Source organism: Hyaena hyaena, unplaced genomic scaffold (assembly GCF_003009895.1).
Source record: "Hyaena hyaena isolate Hyena2069 unplaced genomic scaffold, ASM300989v1 scaffold_766, whole genome shotgun sequence".
In the NCBI taxonomy this organism is placed as follows: domain Eukaryota; kingdom Metazoa; phylum Chordata; class Mammalia; order Carnivora; family Hyaenidae; genus Hyaena; species Hyaena hyaena.
Genome location: NW_024081398.1, coordinates 348681 through 361892, shown reverse-complemented (window position 1 = coordinate 361892; position 13212 = coordinate 348681). Strand labels below are relative to the sequence as shown.

At 42.5% G+C, this 13212-nt stretch overlaps 1 protein-coding gene across 1 annotated transcript; it reads left to right on the top strand.

Moving 5' to 3' along the window:
• The first annotated feature begins 9457 nt into the window (after positions 1-9457).
• Positions 9458-12304, top strand: LOC120221223 (T-cell surface glycoprotein CD1a-like). The gene is made up of 5 exons (XM_039218496.1): positions 9458-9604; positions 10170-10436; positions 11115-11393; positions 11603-11881; positions 12210-12304. Exons 1-5 carry the CDS (start codon positions 9544-9546, stop codon positions 12302-12304), a joined length of 981 nt encoding a protein of 326 aa, XP_039074427.1. The 5' UTR covers positions 9458-9543.
• The last annotated feature ends 908 nt before the right edge of the window (positions 12305-13212 follow it).

Genomic DNA, 13212 nt, shown 5'->3' with positions numbered 1-13212 from the left:
TTCAGGAAACTACAGATGCTGGCCAGGATGTGGAGAAATCGGAACCCTCTTGCATTGTTGGTGGGAATGCAAAATGGTGCAGCTGCTCTGGAAAACAGTGTGGAGGTTCCTCAAAAAATTAAAAATAGAACTACCTTATGACCCAGCAATAGCACTGCTAGGAATTTACCCAAGGGATACGGGAGTGCTGATGCATAGGGACACATGTACCCCAATGTTCATAGCAGCACTCTCAACAATAGCCAAATTATGGAAAGAGCCTAAATGTTCATCAACTGACGAATGGATACAGAAGACGTGGTTTATCTATACAATGGAATAGTACTTGACAATGAGAAAGAATGAAATCATGCCATTTGCAACAACGAGAATGGAACTGGAAGGTATTATGCTGAGTGAAATAAGTCAGTCAGAGACAGACAGATACCACATGTTTTCAGTCATATGTGGATCTTGAGAAACTTAACAGAAGACCAGAGAGGAAGTGAAGGGGAGAAAATAGCCACAAACAGAGAGGGAGGGAGGCAAACCACAAGAGACTCTTAAATACAGAGAACAAACTGAGGTTGAGTGGGGTGGGGGAAGAGGGGGAAATGTGTGATGGACATGGAGGGGGGCACTTGCTGGGATGAGCACTGGGTGTTGTATGTAAGCCAGTTTGACAATAAATTATATTCATAAAAATAAAAGAAGGCTGATTAAAAAATAAGAGAAATAAATCAATAAATAATAAAGAAATAAAACAAAAGAAGTGAAAAAACAATAAAAAGGAAGCTAGATTCAATTTTCTCTCGAGCGGATGCTTTGCAGCACTCTGTAATCAGTAGACTTGGTATGTGAGAGGCTTCTGGGGAACGTATCATCTGTGCTGATTCTCAGGCCAACTTGCCCTAGTGGAGAATGCACCTGCTCCTTATAGGCGGGTGGAGCTTGGTGTAAAGGACTCCAGCCTCCACTGGGTGGCACTGTTTTGCTTACTGAGATTAAACAGCGCTGAAGGGGGCTGGGGTAATGGCATCACCCCACTCTCATCCCCAGAGTGAAAAGCTGGCACCCTCCCCCCTTTGGGAAGCACTCACAGAAGAGTAAATAGTCATCACTCTTGTGTCCCTGGCTTCTTCCAGATGCCTGCCTTCACCCGACGTGTCAGAACTATCTGCTTGCCATAGCACAATACTTCTTTTTTTTTTTTTTTTAATAAATGTTTATTTATTTTTGATAGAGAAAGATAGTCGAGAGGGTCAGTGAGAGAGGTTACAGAGGATCTGAAACAGGCACCATGTTGGCAGTAGAGAGCCTGATGCCAGACTTGAACACATGAACCATAAGATCATGGCTGGAGCTGAAGTCATATGCTTAACTGACTGAGCCACCCAGGTGTCCCATCCTGTGTTTTATCTGAGACAGGCAGCTGGGTTTTAAAACTCCGAAGTTTAGAGATTAGCGTGGACTTGTGCTGATCTTGTGGGAGAGAGTCTGTTGTGCTTTTACTGTTTCGACAGTTTGTCCCAGATACCAGTGCAGCTGTGCAGCATTTCAGGATTTATGGTAAAGCTCAGCCAAACTTTGTCACTAAAATTTGCCACCTTTAACTGGAGTCTATGCTACTATGCCTGTGAATAGGGCAGCACATTGGTACCCACCAGGTTTTTGTCCCCAGAGAAGCCACTTCTCCTAAATGCACTCCAAGCAGGGGGACTGTTTCTCTCCAATGTAACCCAGGGGATACTCAGACTATGGTAGCAATTTCTGGTTTCTTTGCCCTCCTTCCTCACTGGAGCACCACGAAACCTTCTGGGCAGAACACTGGAGATGGTGTGGACCTTGAAAACTTTAGACTTTACACTCCATTCTTATAAAAACTTGTGATGGTCACCCCCTCTTCTTTTTCCAGTCAATGGGTTTGGGGAAGAGTTCTTACTGTGAAATCCTCTCCAGGCACCTTCCACTTTCTCTTTTTCTGTCCTTCATGCTCCCTCTCTGCTGTCTCCTCTCTCCATGATCAGGACTTTCTCCCTTTGACACATCCACAGGTCTTTTGTCCCCAAAATCAACAATTTGCAGTTTTTACCTTTCATGATGTGGCCATGTTTCTACCTCCACTTCTGCAATTTTGCTCTCTCAGTTCCCAGACCAATTTCTTGGGTATTCAAAAATGATTTGATATTCATCTAGCTGTGTTCAAGGAAGGGGGCAGGCTCAGGCCCCCCCCCCCCACTATTTTGCTGCCTTAATTCCTCTCTGATAGACAATTTAAAGTAACCGTCATAGGGGCGCCTGGGTGGCTTAGTCGGTTAAGCGACCGACTTTCGCTTGGGTCATGATCTTGCAGTTCGTGGGTTCGAGCCCCGCGTCGGGCTCTGTGCTGACTGCCAGCTCAGAGCCTGGAGCCTGTTTCAGAGTCTGCGTCTCCCTCTCTCTCTGACCCTCCCCTGCTCACGCTGTCTCTCTCTCTCTCTCCTAGAAATAAATAAAAATATTAAAAAAAAATAAAGTAACCGTCAAAAAGATACTCACTTGACTTGAGATAATAGAGGAGGATCGCAATGAGGCTTTTAACAAAGAGAGAGAAAATGGAAAAAAAAAAGAACCAATCATAGAAGAAAAGCTCAATACATTGAATTAAAAGCACATGGATGGGATGAAGGGTAGACTATAGAAGCAGAGGAATGGATCAGCCACCTGGAGGACAGGGAAATGTAAAGCAATCAAGCTTAACAGGAGAGAAGAAAAAAGAAAACAAAATGAAAACAGACTTAGAGAACTCAGGGATATCATTAAGCATAATAACATAGAAATTTTTGGAATCACATAAGAAGAAGAGAGAGAAAAGAGGGAAAAACATTCATTTGAAGAAATAGTAACAGAAAACTTGCCAAATCTGATGAAGGAAACAGAAATCAAGAATCAGAAAGCACAGAGAGCCCCTACAAAATCAATCCAAGGAGGTCCACATCAAAACACCTAGTATTGAAAATGACAAAGCATCATGATAAAAGAGAATTTTAAAACCAGCAAGAGAAAAGAAAACATTGCATACAAGGGAGACCCATAAACTATGAGCTGATTTTTCAGCAGAAACTTTGCAGGCCAGAAGGGAGTGTGTGATATATTCAAAGTGCTGAAAGAACAGGAGCTACAAGCAAGAATATTCTACCCAGCAAGACTATCATTCAGAATAGAGATAGAGATGAAGAGTTTTCCAGACAAACAAAAGTTAAAGGAATTAAGACCACAAAACCATCAGTGCATGAAATATTATTATTTTTTCTTTTTTTAAATAGTTTATTGTCATGTTGGTTTCCATATAACACCCAGTGCTCATCCCCACAAGTGCCCTCCTCCATGCCCATCATCCTCCTTCCCCTCCCCCTCCCCTCCATCAGCCCTCAGTTTGTTCTCAGCATTCAAGAGTCTCTCGTGGTTTGCCTCCCTCCCTCTCCCCCACTATTTTTCCCCTTCTTCTCCCCCATGGTCTTCCATTAAGTTCCTCCTAATCCACCTATATGTGCAAACATATGGTATCTGTCCTTCTCTGCCTGCCTGACTTATTTCGCTCAGTATAACACCCTCAAGTTCCATCCATGTTGCCACACATGGCCAGATTTCATTGTTTCTCATTGCCATGTAGTATTCCATCGTATAGATAAACCACATCTTCTTGATCCATTCATCCTTTGATGGACACTTAGGCTCTTTCCATGTTTTAGCTATTGTTGAGAATGCTGCTATGAACATTGGGGTACAAATGGCCCTATGCATCAGCACTCCTGTATCCCTTGGGTAAATTCCTAGAAGTGCTATTGTTGGAGTACATGAAATATTAAAGGGGATAGTGAGGAGAAAGGAGAGGAAAGACCAAAAGCAAAGTAAGCACAAAAACAGTAAAAATAAGAATATCCACAAAATCAGTCACAGGATTCACAAAATAAAAGGACATAAAGTATAACACCATATACCTAAAACGTGGATCACTTAAGTGACCAATAAGTTAATACTGGCTGCTATATACAGATGATGTTACGTAGAAACCGAATGGAAACCACAAATCAAAAATTAGGAATAGATACTCAAAATATAAAGAGAAAACAATATGAGTATATCATTATAGATCCCAGCTGATCATGAAGAAAAGAACAAGAGGAGAAAGAAAGAATGCCAAAACAACAATAAAACAAGTAACAAAATGGCAATAAGTACATACCTATCAGTAAATATATTGCATGTAAGTGGATTAAACACCCTAGTCAAAAGACTTGGTGTGATGAGATAGATAAAAAAGCAAGTTCTGTCTCTATGCTGCCCACCAGAGACTCATTTCAGGCATAATGACACATGCAGATTCAAAGTGAAGGGATGGAGAAGAATTTATCAAGCAAAGAGATATGAAATGGAAGCCAGGGTAGAAATACTTGTATTACACAGAATAGTTTTTAAAATAAAAACTGTACCAAGAGACAAAGAGAGACACTATATACTAATAAAGGGAATAACCCAACAAGAAATATAACAATTGTAAATATTTCTTCACTCTACATGGGAGCACCCAAATACATAAAGCAGCTAATAACAAAAATAAAGGAAGTAATCCATAGTAATACAATATCAGTAGGGAACTTTAACACCCCACTGACATTGATGGACAGACAAGCAGAAAATCAGCAAAGAAACAATGGTTTTAAATGACACATTGGATCTGGTAGATCTAAATGATATAATCAGAACATTCCATCCTAAAACAACAGAATACACACTTCAAGTGCACACGAAATTCTCCAGAATAGATCACATATTACACAACAAAAGCCTCAATAAATTAAAAAAGATCAAAGTCATACCAAGCATCTTTTACTGACAAAAACAAAAGGAAACTACACAGGAGACTCAAGAAAAAAATCTGGAAAGAGCATAAAATACATGGAGTTAAATAACATGCTACTAAAGAATGAATGAGTCAAACAAGAAATCAAAGGGGAAATTAAAAAAAATACATGGAGATGAAGGAAAATGAAAACACAATGGCTTAAATTTTTGGAATACAGCAAAGGCAGTTTTAAGAGGGAAGTTCATAGCAATACAGCTCTCTCTAAAGAAACAAGATAGATCTCAAATAACCAAACTAACCATACCACTAAAGGAGCTAGAAGAAGAACAAATAAAACCAAAAAGCAGTAAAAGAAAGGAAAAGTAAAGATTATAACAGAAATAAATGATACAGAAAAAAAAACCCCAACAACACAGAAGAACAGAGCTATGAAACCAGGAGGTGATTCTTGAAAAGATCGAAAATTGAAAAACATTTAGCCAGATACATTTAAAAAAGACAGAAAGCAATAACAAGCTGAAGTAAACAAAATAAGAAATGAAGACGAGAAACAATAATTGACACAACTGAAATACAAAATATTTTAGGAGAATATTATGAAAAAATTATATGCCACCAAATTGGACAACCTATAAGAAATGGGCAGATTCCTAGAGACACATGACCTCCCAAAATGAGCGTGATGAAATCGAAACTTTGAGCAGACAAATTACCAGCAATGAAATTGAATCAGTAGTGAGAAAATTCTGAACAAACACAAGTCCAGGACTAACAGCTTCACAGGAAAATTCTACCAAAAATTTAAAGAAGAAATAATATCTATTCTTCTCAACTGTCCCACAAAATAGGAGAGGAAGTAGAACTTCCAAATTCATTCCATGAGGCCAGCATTACTCTGATACCAAAAGCAGACAGACACTACAGAAAGAGAGAAGGCCAATACTTCTGATGAACAAAGATCCAAAATCCAATAATAACAAAATATTAGCAAACCAAATCCAACACTATATTAAAAATTCATTCCTCACCATCATGTCGAATTCATTCCTGCTGTACAAGTGTCATTCAGTATTCACTAAGGAATCAACATGATATATGACATCAACAAGAGAAAGGATAAAAGCTGTATGATCATTTCAATAGATGCAGAAGAAGCATCTGATACAGTACAACATCAATTGATGATAAAATATCTCAACAAAAGAGATGTAGATGTAACGGAACTCAATATAATAATGATCGTATATAACAAACCCGCAGCTAACATCATATTTAAAGGTGAAAAGTTGACAGCATTTCCCCTAAAGTCAGGAAGAAGATAAGGATGTCCACTCTCCACTCTCACCACTTTTATTCAACATAATAGTGGAAGTGTCAGCCATACTAATCATACAAAAGAAAGACTAAAAGGTATTCAAATTAGTCAGGAAGAAGAAAAACATTCACATTTGCAATGACACAACCCTATATATAGAAACCCTAAAGACTCCTCCCCCCAAACTACTAGAACCAATACATGAATTCAGTAAGGTCACAGGGTACAAAATCAACATAGGGAAATCCCTTGCATTTCTATACACAGATAATGAAGCAGCAGAAAGAGAAATTAAGAAAATCATCCCATTTATAGATGTACCAAAAAAATAACACATCTAGAAATACACTTAACCAAAGAGGTGAAAGACCTGTACTCTAAAAACTATAACACATTGATGAAAACAACTGAAGGTGACACAAAGAAATGGAAAGCTATTCCATGCTCATGGAATGGAAAAACAAATATTGGGAACATGGCTATATTACCCAAATCAATCTACAGATTTAATGCAATGCCTTTCAAAATACCAATAACATTTTTCACAAAACTAAAACAAGAAATCCTAAAATTTGTATGCAACCACCAAAGACTATGGCCAAAGCTATCATGAAAGAAAGAAGAAAAAGAAAAAAACAAAGCTAGAAGTATCACAATTCCAGATTTCAAATTATCCTACAAACCTGTAGTAATCAAAACAGTATGGTATTGGCACAAAAGTAGACATATAGATCAGTGGAAGAGAGTAGAGAGCCCAGAATAAACCAATGATCTTATGGCCAATTAATCTTTGACAAAGGAGGTGAGAATATGCAAAGAAAGTCTCTTCAAGAAATGGTGTTGGGAAAACTGGACAGCTACATGTAAAAGATAGAAACTAGACCACTTTCATACACCATACAGAAAAATGAACTCAATGTGAATTGTCCTTAAATGTAAGACCTGAAATCATATACATTCTAGGAAAGCCCAAGCAGTAATGTCTCTGACATAGGACACAGAAATTTATTTCTAGATATGTCTCTGAAAGCAAGGGAAGCAAAAGGAAAAATAAGCTATTGAGACTACATCATGATAAAAAGTTTCTGCACAGTAAAGGAAACAACCAACAAAACTCAAAGGAAGCCTATGGAATGGGAGTAGATATTAACAAATAACATATCTGATAAAGTATTAGTATCCAAATTACATAAAGAACTTGTACAACTCAAACAGCAAAAGGACAAATAATTAGAAGACATGAATAGAAATTTCTCTGAAGAAGGCATCCAGATGGCCAACAGATATCCGAAAAGATGCTCAATATCACTCACCATTAGGGAAATGTAAATCAAAACCACAATGATATGTCACCTCACACCAGTCAGAGTGGTTAATTCAAACACACAAGAAACAAGTGTTGGGGAAGATGTGGCGAAAAAGGAGCTCCTGAACACTGTTGGTGGGAAAGCCAATGGTGCAGCCACTGTGGAAAATAGTATCTGAAAAAATTAAAAACAGAATTACCATATGACCTATTAATTCTACTGTTGGATATTTACCCAAGTAGTATGAAAATAGCAATTTGAAAAGATACATGCAGCCGCATGATTATTGCAGCATTATTTACATCAGCCAAGACATGGAAGCAGCCCAAGTGTCCATGGATAGACGAATGGACAAAGAAGATGCGGTATGTACATACAATGGGATGTCACTAGATATAAAAAGGACTGAAATCTTGCCATGCAACCACATGGATGGAATGAGAGAATACGATGGTAACTGAAATACGTCAGTGAGAGAAAGACAAATACCATTTGATTTCACTCATAGGTGGAAATTAGGAAACAATGCAAATGAACAAACAAATAAGAGACACAATCAAAACCCCCAGACTGTTAGCTGTAGAGGACACACTGCTGGTTACCAGACTGGAGGTGGGAAGGGGATGGGTGGAGTAGGTGGAGGGGATTAGGATTATCCATATATTGATGACTCTGGATGATATATACTTGAAATTAATATAACACTTCATGCTAACTATAGTGGAAATTTTTAAAAAATCGAACAAAGGAACACTAACTCAGGACACCAAAATGAATAGTTCGTTGTTTATGTGTTTCTCTTCCCAAGGAGACTAAAAGATCCTTGAATAAAGTGATTGCATGGTGAATACTGTATTTTCTTTTCTAATTAAAAAAAAATTTATTGTCTATTTATTTTTGAGAAAGAGAAAGAGATCTCTGAGAGAGAGAGAGAGAGAGCATGAGCAGGGGAGGGGGAGAGAGAGAGGGAGACTCAGAATCTGAAGCAGGCTCCAAGCTCTGAGTTCTCAGCACAGAGCCTGACATCAGGCTTGAGCCCACGACTATGAGATCATGTCCTGAGACAAACTCAGATGCTCAACTGATGGAGCCACCCAGGCGCCCCATGAACACTGTAGTTTCATGAGTGCAGCATGGTGTTTGGATCCAGATAGGTGTTAAGTGACTGTTTGGTGAGTGAATGTGCATTAATGCAAGTCGGAATGACGGAGGATTCTTCAGATGTTTCAGTGTCCTGTGATGGCAACTGATTCTCCCCTAAAAGTAATGGTGACCTGGTGGTGGTTGACGCTGTTACACAGGCAATCATGGGGAAATCTGGAAAAGCAAATAGGAGAAGGGTTAAAAGAAACCCATGGGCTCAAAATGGTGCCTTGGGCCAGACCAGTTTCCCAAACCTTGTTTAACCTAATGCAAGTGCTGTTCCAACCTCCACCAGAAATGTAAGTCTTTCCCCATCAGTGAGAAATTCTCTGTTCATCACAAGTGAGGTCCTCTCTCACATGGACCCTCTCCATCCCCCAAGGAGATGAGGTCATTTTCATGATTAGACCTGTACCCTCCCATTTAGGGGAAGGTGACCTTCAACTGTATCTGGTTGATTTTGTTTTTTAGCACAAGCAGTGATAGGTAGAGATGTGAATGGGTTGGGTGGGGATGAGATAGTCCACGGGGAGTGTCCCAAGGGCAAGAGGGACAGAGTGACAGCAGAGTCCAGGGCTGGGGGCTGGGGATTCATGTGTTTTCATGGGTTACTGTCTGGATGAGAAGAAAAGGCACGGGAGGTAGGGTCACTTTTCCATGCCACACAAGCCTTGTTCCCCAGCACCTGAGTTAGGGCCTCGGGGAGCAGGATGGAGGCAGGTGACAGGAAGAAGCCGGGAGCCGGAGAGGAGAGTCAGACCCAGAGGGGAAGTGAGAGTCTGAGTTGGTGTCCAAGGTTGAGGGCGGAGCCCATTTGCATTGCTGCAGAGACTTACGGAAGGCTTGTGTGTTGAGAAGGAAGTCAGAAGAGAGGAGCCGTGTGTGGGGAGGTTTGTTAGAACAGATGCCAAAGACCCACTTTCTAAAAGAAAGAAAGAACATCTGCAAATAAGATGCTGTTGTTGCAACTGGTGTTGCTCATGGTTCTTGTCCCAGGTGGTGCCAGTGACGATGGTGAGGACTGTGGCCCTGCCCATTGGGTGCACAAGTGTGAATGCTTACATATGTATACCTGTGTGCGCTTGTTTGTGTGCACGTGTCTGTATGTGTATATGTGTTTGTGGCATTGTACATGTGCTTGTGTACATGGGTGTGTAAATATATATGAGCATGTGCGAATAGGTGCCTGTTTGCATGTCTCTGTGTGTGTCTATGTGTGTCTGTACATCTCTTTATATACATGCCTATGTTTGTGCATTCATATGCAGCTCTGAGTGTTTGTGTTTGTACATATATGCATTTGTCTCTCTGTGTGTCTGCCCTTGTGGTGTGAATTCCCAAGCACATACCTGGGGAGGGAGGGATGTCAGCCTGGTTTGTTCCTGAGCATCCCTGCCCCAGGGACTGTGTTCTTCTGAACAATGGGTAGGAAGCTCAGGGCTCTGGGGCAGCACATGTCTCCTGAGAGAACTATGGCTCCCTGCCCTCCAGATTTCTGTGCCCCTCCCTGGCACCTTTCTTCTGCCTTCTCTCTCCTTCCAATACCCTCCTCTTCAGTCTATCTGTTCTTTTGGCACAGACTTCCAAGAGCCGATCTCATTTCGAGTTGTCCTGACAACATCCTTTTACAACCGTTCCTGGACACAGAATCAGGGCTCAGCTTGGCTGGACGAGCTGCAGACTCATGGCTGGAACAGCAAGACTGGTGCTTTCATTTATCTGTGGCCTTGGTCCAGGGGCAACTTCAGCAATGAGGAGCTGGTGGAACAAGAAAAGTCATTTCATACATTCTCCACTAGATTTCCCTTGATATTTCAGGACCGTGTCAGTCAATGGCAGCTTGAATGTGAGTTCAGGTCCCTCAGAGCAGGTGGGATGGAGGTGGCAGGTGTGTGTGTGTGTGTGTGTGTCTCCTCCAGGAAAGAGCCTCCACTAGTTTCTGAACCTCATACCTTCCCATCATGAACTGAATCACACCCTTCTGTTCAGAGGGTAAAAGCCAGACTCCAATCTTGCAAAGCTTCCCATCTTCTGCTATTTCCCCCTCCTCTAATAGACCTCTGGCTGTGTTCTCCTGTCTCCCACAAGAGTCTTCCAACCACCCCATTCCCTGGCCTCCAGCCAGAGTCTTTCTTCTCCCTCACTCTGTGGCTGATCCTTGAAATGTGTTTTTCTTTCCATTCAGTCCTATCAGCGACATTTGTCTATGTGTTCCCTCTACCCACTGCTCTCCCCTCACCCTTGATGGTTTTATCACAGCTCTCCCGCCGAGCCCCTCCTTGTTCTCTGCCGACATCCTTCCTGTTTCTCTTCCAACATGTGTTGCTTTCTCAGTCATTCACCTTTCTTCTGCCTCCAGCGACCACCACTTCCCCTCGGTCTGAGCTTCCACTGAAACCAAACGTTGCTCCATTCCTTCCAATACCCTCAACTTCTCCCTTTGCTTCCTCTCTCTTGGCTTCCACTCATCCCGTTTCACCTCTTTCCGTCTCCATTTCCTGTAACTCACAGTCTCTCTTCCCAGATCCTTTTCAGATACAACTGGTAGGAGGCTGTGATTCCCATTTTGGAGAATCATCAGTAGGCTTCATGAAGATTGCATATCAAGGATCAGATCTCATGAGCTTCCAGAACACATCATGGTGGCCATCTCCAAAGGGAGGAAGGAGGGCTCAGCAGGTCTGCAAACTGTTCAATCAGTACCATGTGGTCAACTTAAGGATACAAACAAATATTAATGACATCTGCCCCCGTTTCCTCTTGGGTCTTCTTGATGCAGGGAAGGCAGACCTGCAGCGACAAGGTCAGTCCTGCTCATCCCTGCAAGAATTCTCTCTCTTTGCCGTCATAAATTTGCACCATATTGTCAAATTCAGTGGAGTAGGGGCCAAGAGGGAGAGGGGATGATGGTGACAGGTTTTTAGAGGTGGGAAGATGTGTGTTTCTAACGTGATGTGAAGGCCTGCTGCAGTCTGAGTGCTCAGTCTGAGAATACCTGTCCTGTCTCTGCAGTGAGGCCAGAGGCCTGGCTGTCCAGCGGCCCCAGTCCCGGCCCTGGCCGTCTGCTGCTGGTGTGCCACGTCTCCGGCTTCCACCCAAAGCCAGTGTGGGTGATGTGGATGCGGGGTGAGCAGGAGCAGCAGCGCACCCAGCAAGATGACATCCTGCCCCAGGCCGACGGGACCTGGTATCTTCAGGTCTCCTTGGAAGTGGCAGCCAGGGAGGCGGCCGGCCTGTCTTGCCGAGTGAGACACAGCAGTCTAGGAGGCCAGGACATGGTCCTGTACTGGGGTGAGAAAGGGGTGGTGCCTGGTTGGGAAAGCAGGTGGGTGATCCTGCAGCAGAGCAGAGTGAGATGAAAATTTTTGGATTTTAGGGACTCCAGATCATAAAGCACATCAAATTAATAACCCAAGAAATGGAGAGCTGAAGGTGAGGATCCTACAGATGTGGCAGACGGCAGAGGGCTTGGTGAAGTGTCCCTCTCTGAGTAGGAATAGGAGAGAAAGAGGGAGGGCAGTTGGTGAGGCAGAGGGCGACAGGAACAGAGAGGACCAGGAAGGTGCAGGCCAACCTGGGGTGGGTGGGAAGTGACACCCTCTGTGCACCAAACCCACAGAGCAGCACCGCCCCGTGGGCTGGGTTTTCATGGAGATAATGGTGCCCCTCGCGCTTCTGGCCGGTCTTGCGTTCTGGTTCTGGAAGCGCTGGTAAGTCTGGAACCACCCTCCCTGCTCTTTCCCAAGTGTCTCCCCACCTTCCTGCCTGTTCTCAGCCCTCCTGTTCCCACCGCTCCCCTCCCCATCCCCACAGTCCTCACCTCCACCTGTTGCAGAGCACTTTCCAATTTGATCTTCCCAGGAAAACACACTGGAGACATCAGTTCACTGGCCTCCCTTTGGAGCAAATTCTCAGCAGCCCAGACACCAGGACATACCTAATCTCAGCTCAACGGTGATGGATTTTCAAGTCTCTGTGTGCAACTTTTGTCTTTTCTTTCTACTCAATGATCAGTTGCCAGTATGGGTTACAGTGTAATTTAGCAGTATTTGTTGTTCTGACCTGATTCTGGGACTTAAATCTCTAATTTATCTTATAGAAAAATGATGTCTGAGCACCTCCATGGGTCACATGCATCTTGTGTCACTTCCTCCAGTAAGCCCTCTCTGATCTATAAGAGGAGGGAATCTCTGCCTGGTGTGAATTTCCACCACTGTAATCTGCACCATGGATAATCTACACCTCACTTCCATTCTTTTTTTGCCCCACATTTATGTCCCCTTTCCCTTCTAATTCCTAGGTCTCGAGTGCAAAGTCCATATTTTTAAATATTTGTATCCTTGGCAAGGAGTCTCACCTGCATGGAATATGTCCTCCATAAAAATCTATGTTGAATTTATCCCAATTTTATAGTTATTTTATTTTTCTCTTGACTCCTGTCATGTTTGTGGTAGTTGAGATGTTTGATGCTCTTCTCATTACAAGTCTTCTCTCACTTTGCCTGGAGACTGGACCCTGGCATGGTCACTTGGTAACATCTCTGAACCCTTGGGGAGAACATAGTTTTGCCTGTGAACAGTCCTATCATTTAAATACAGACCCTACGGGAGCGGACCTGTGGT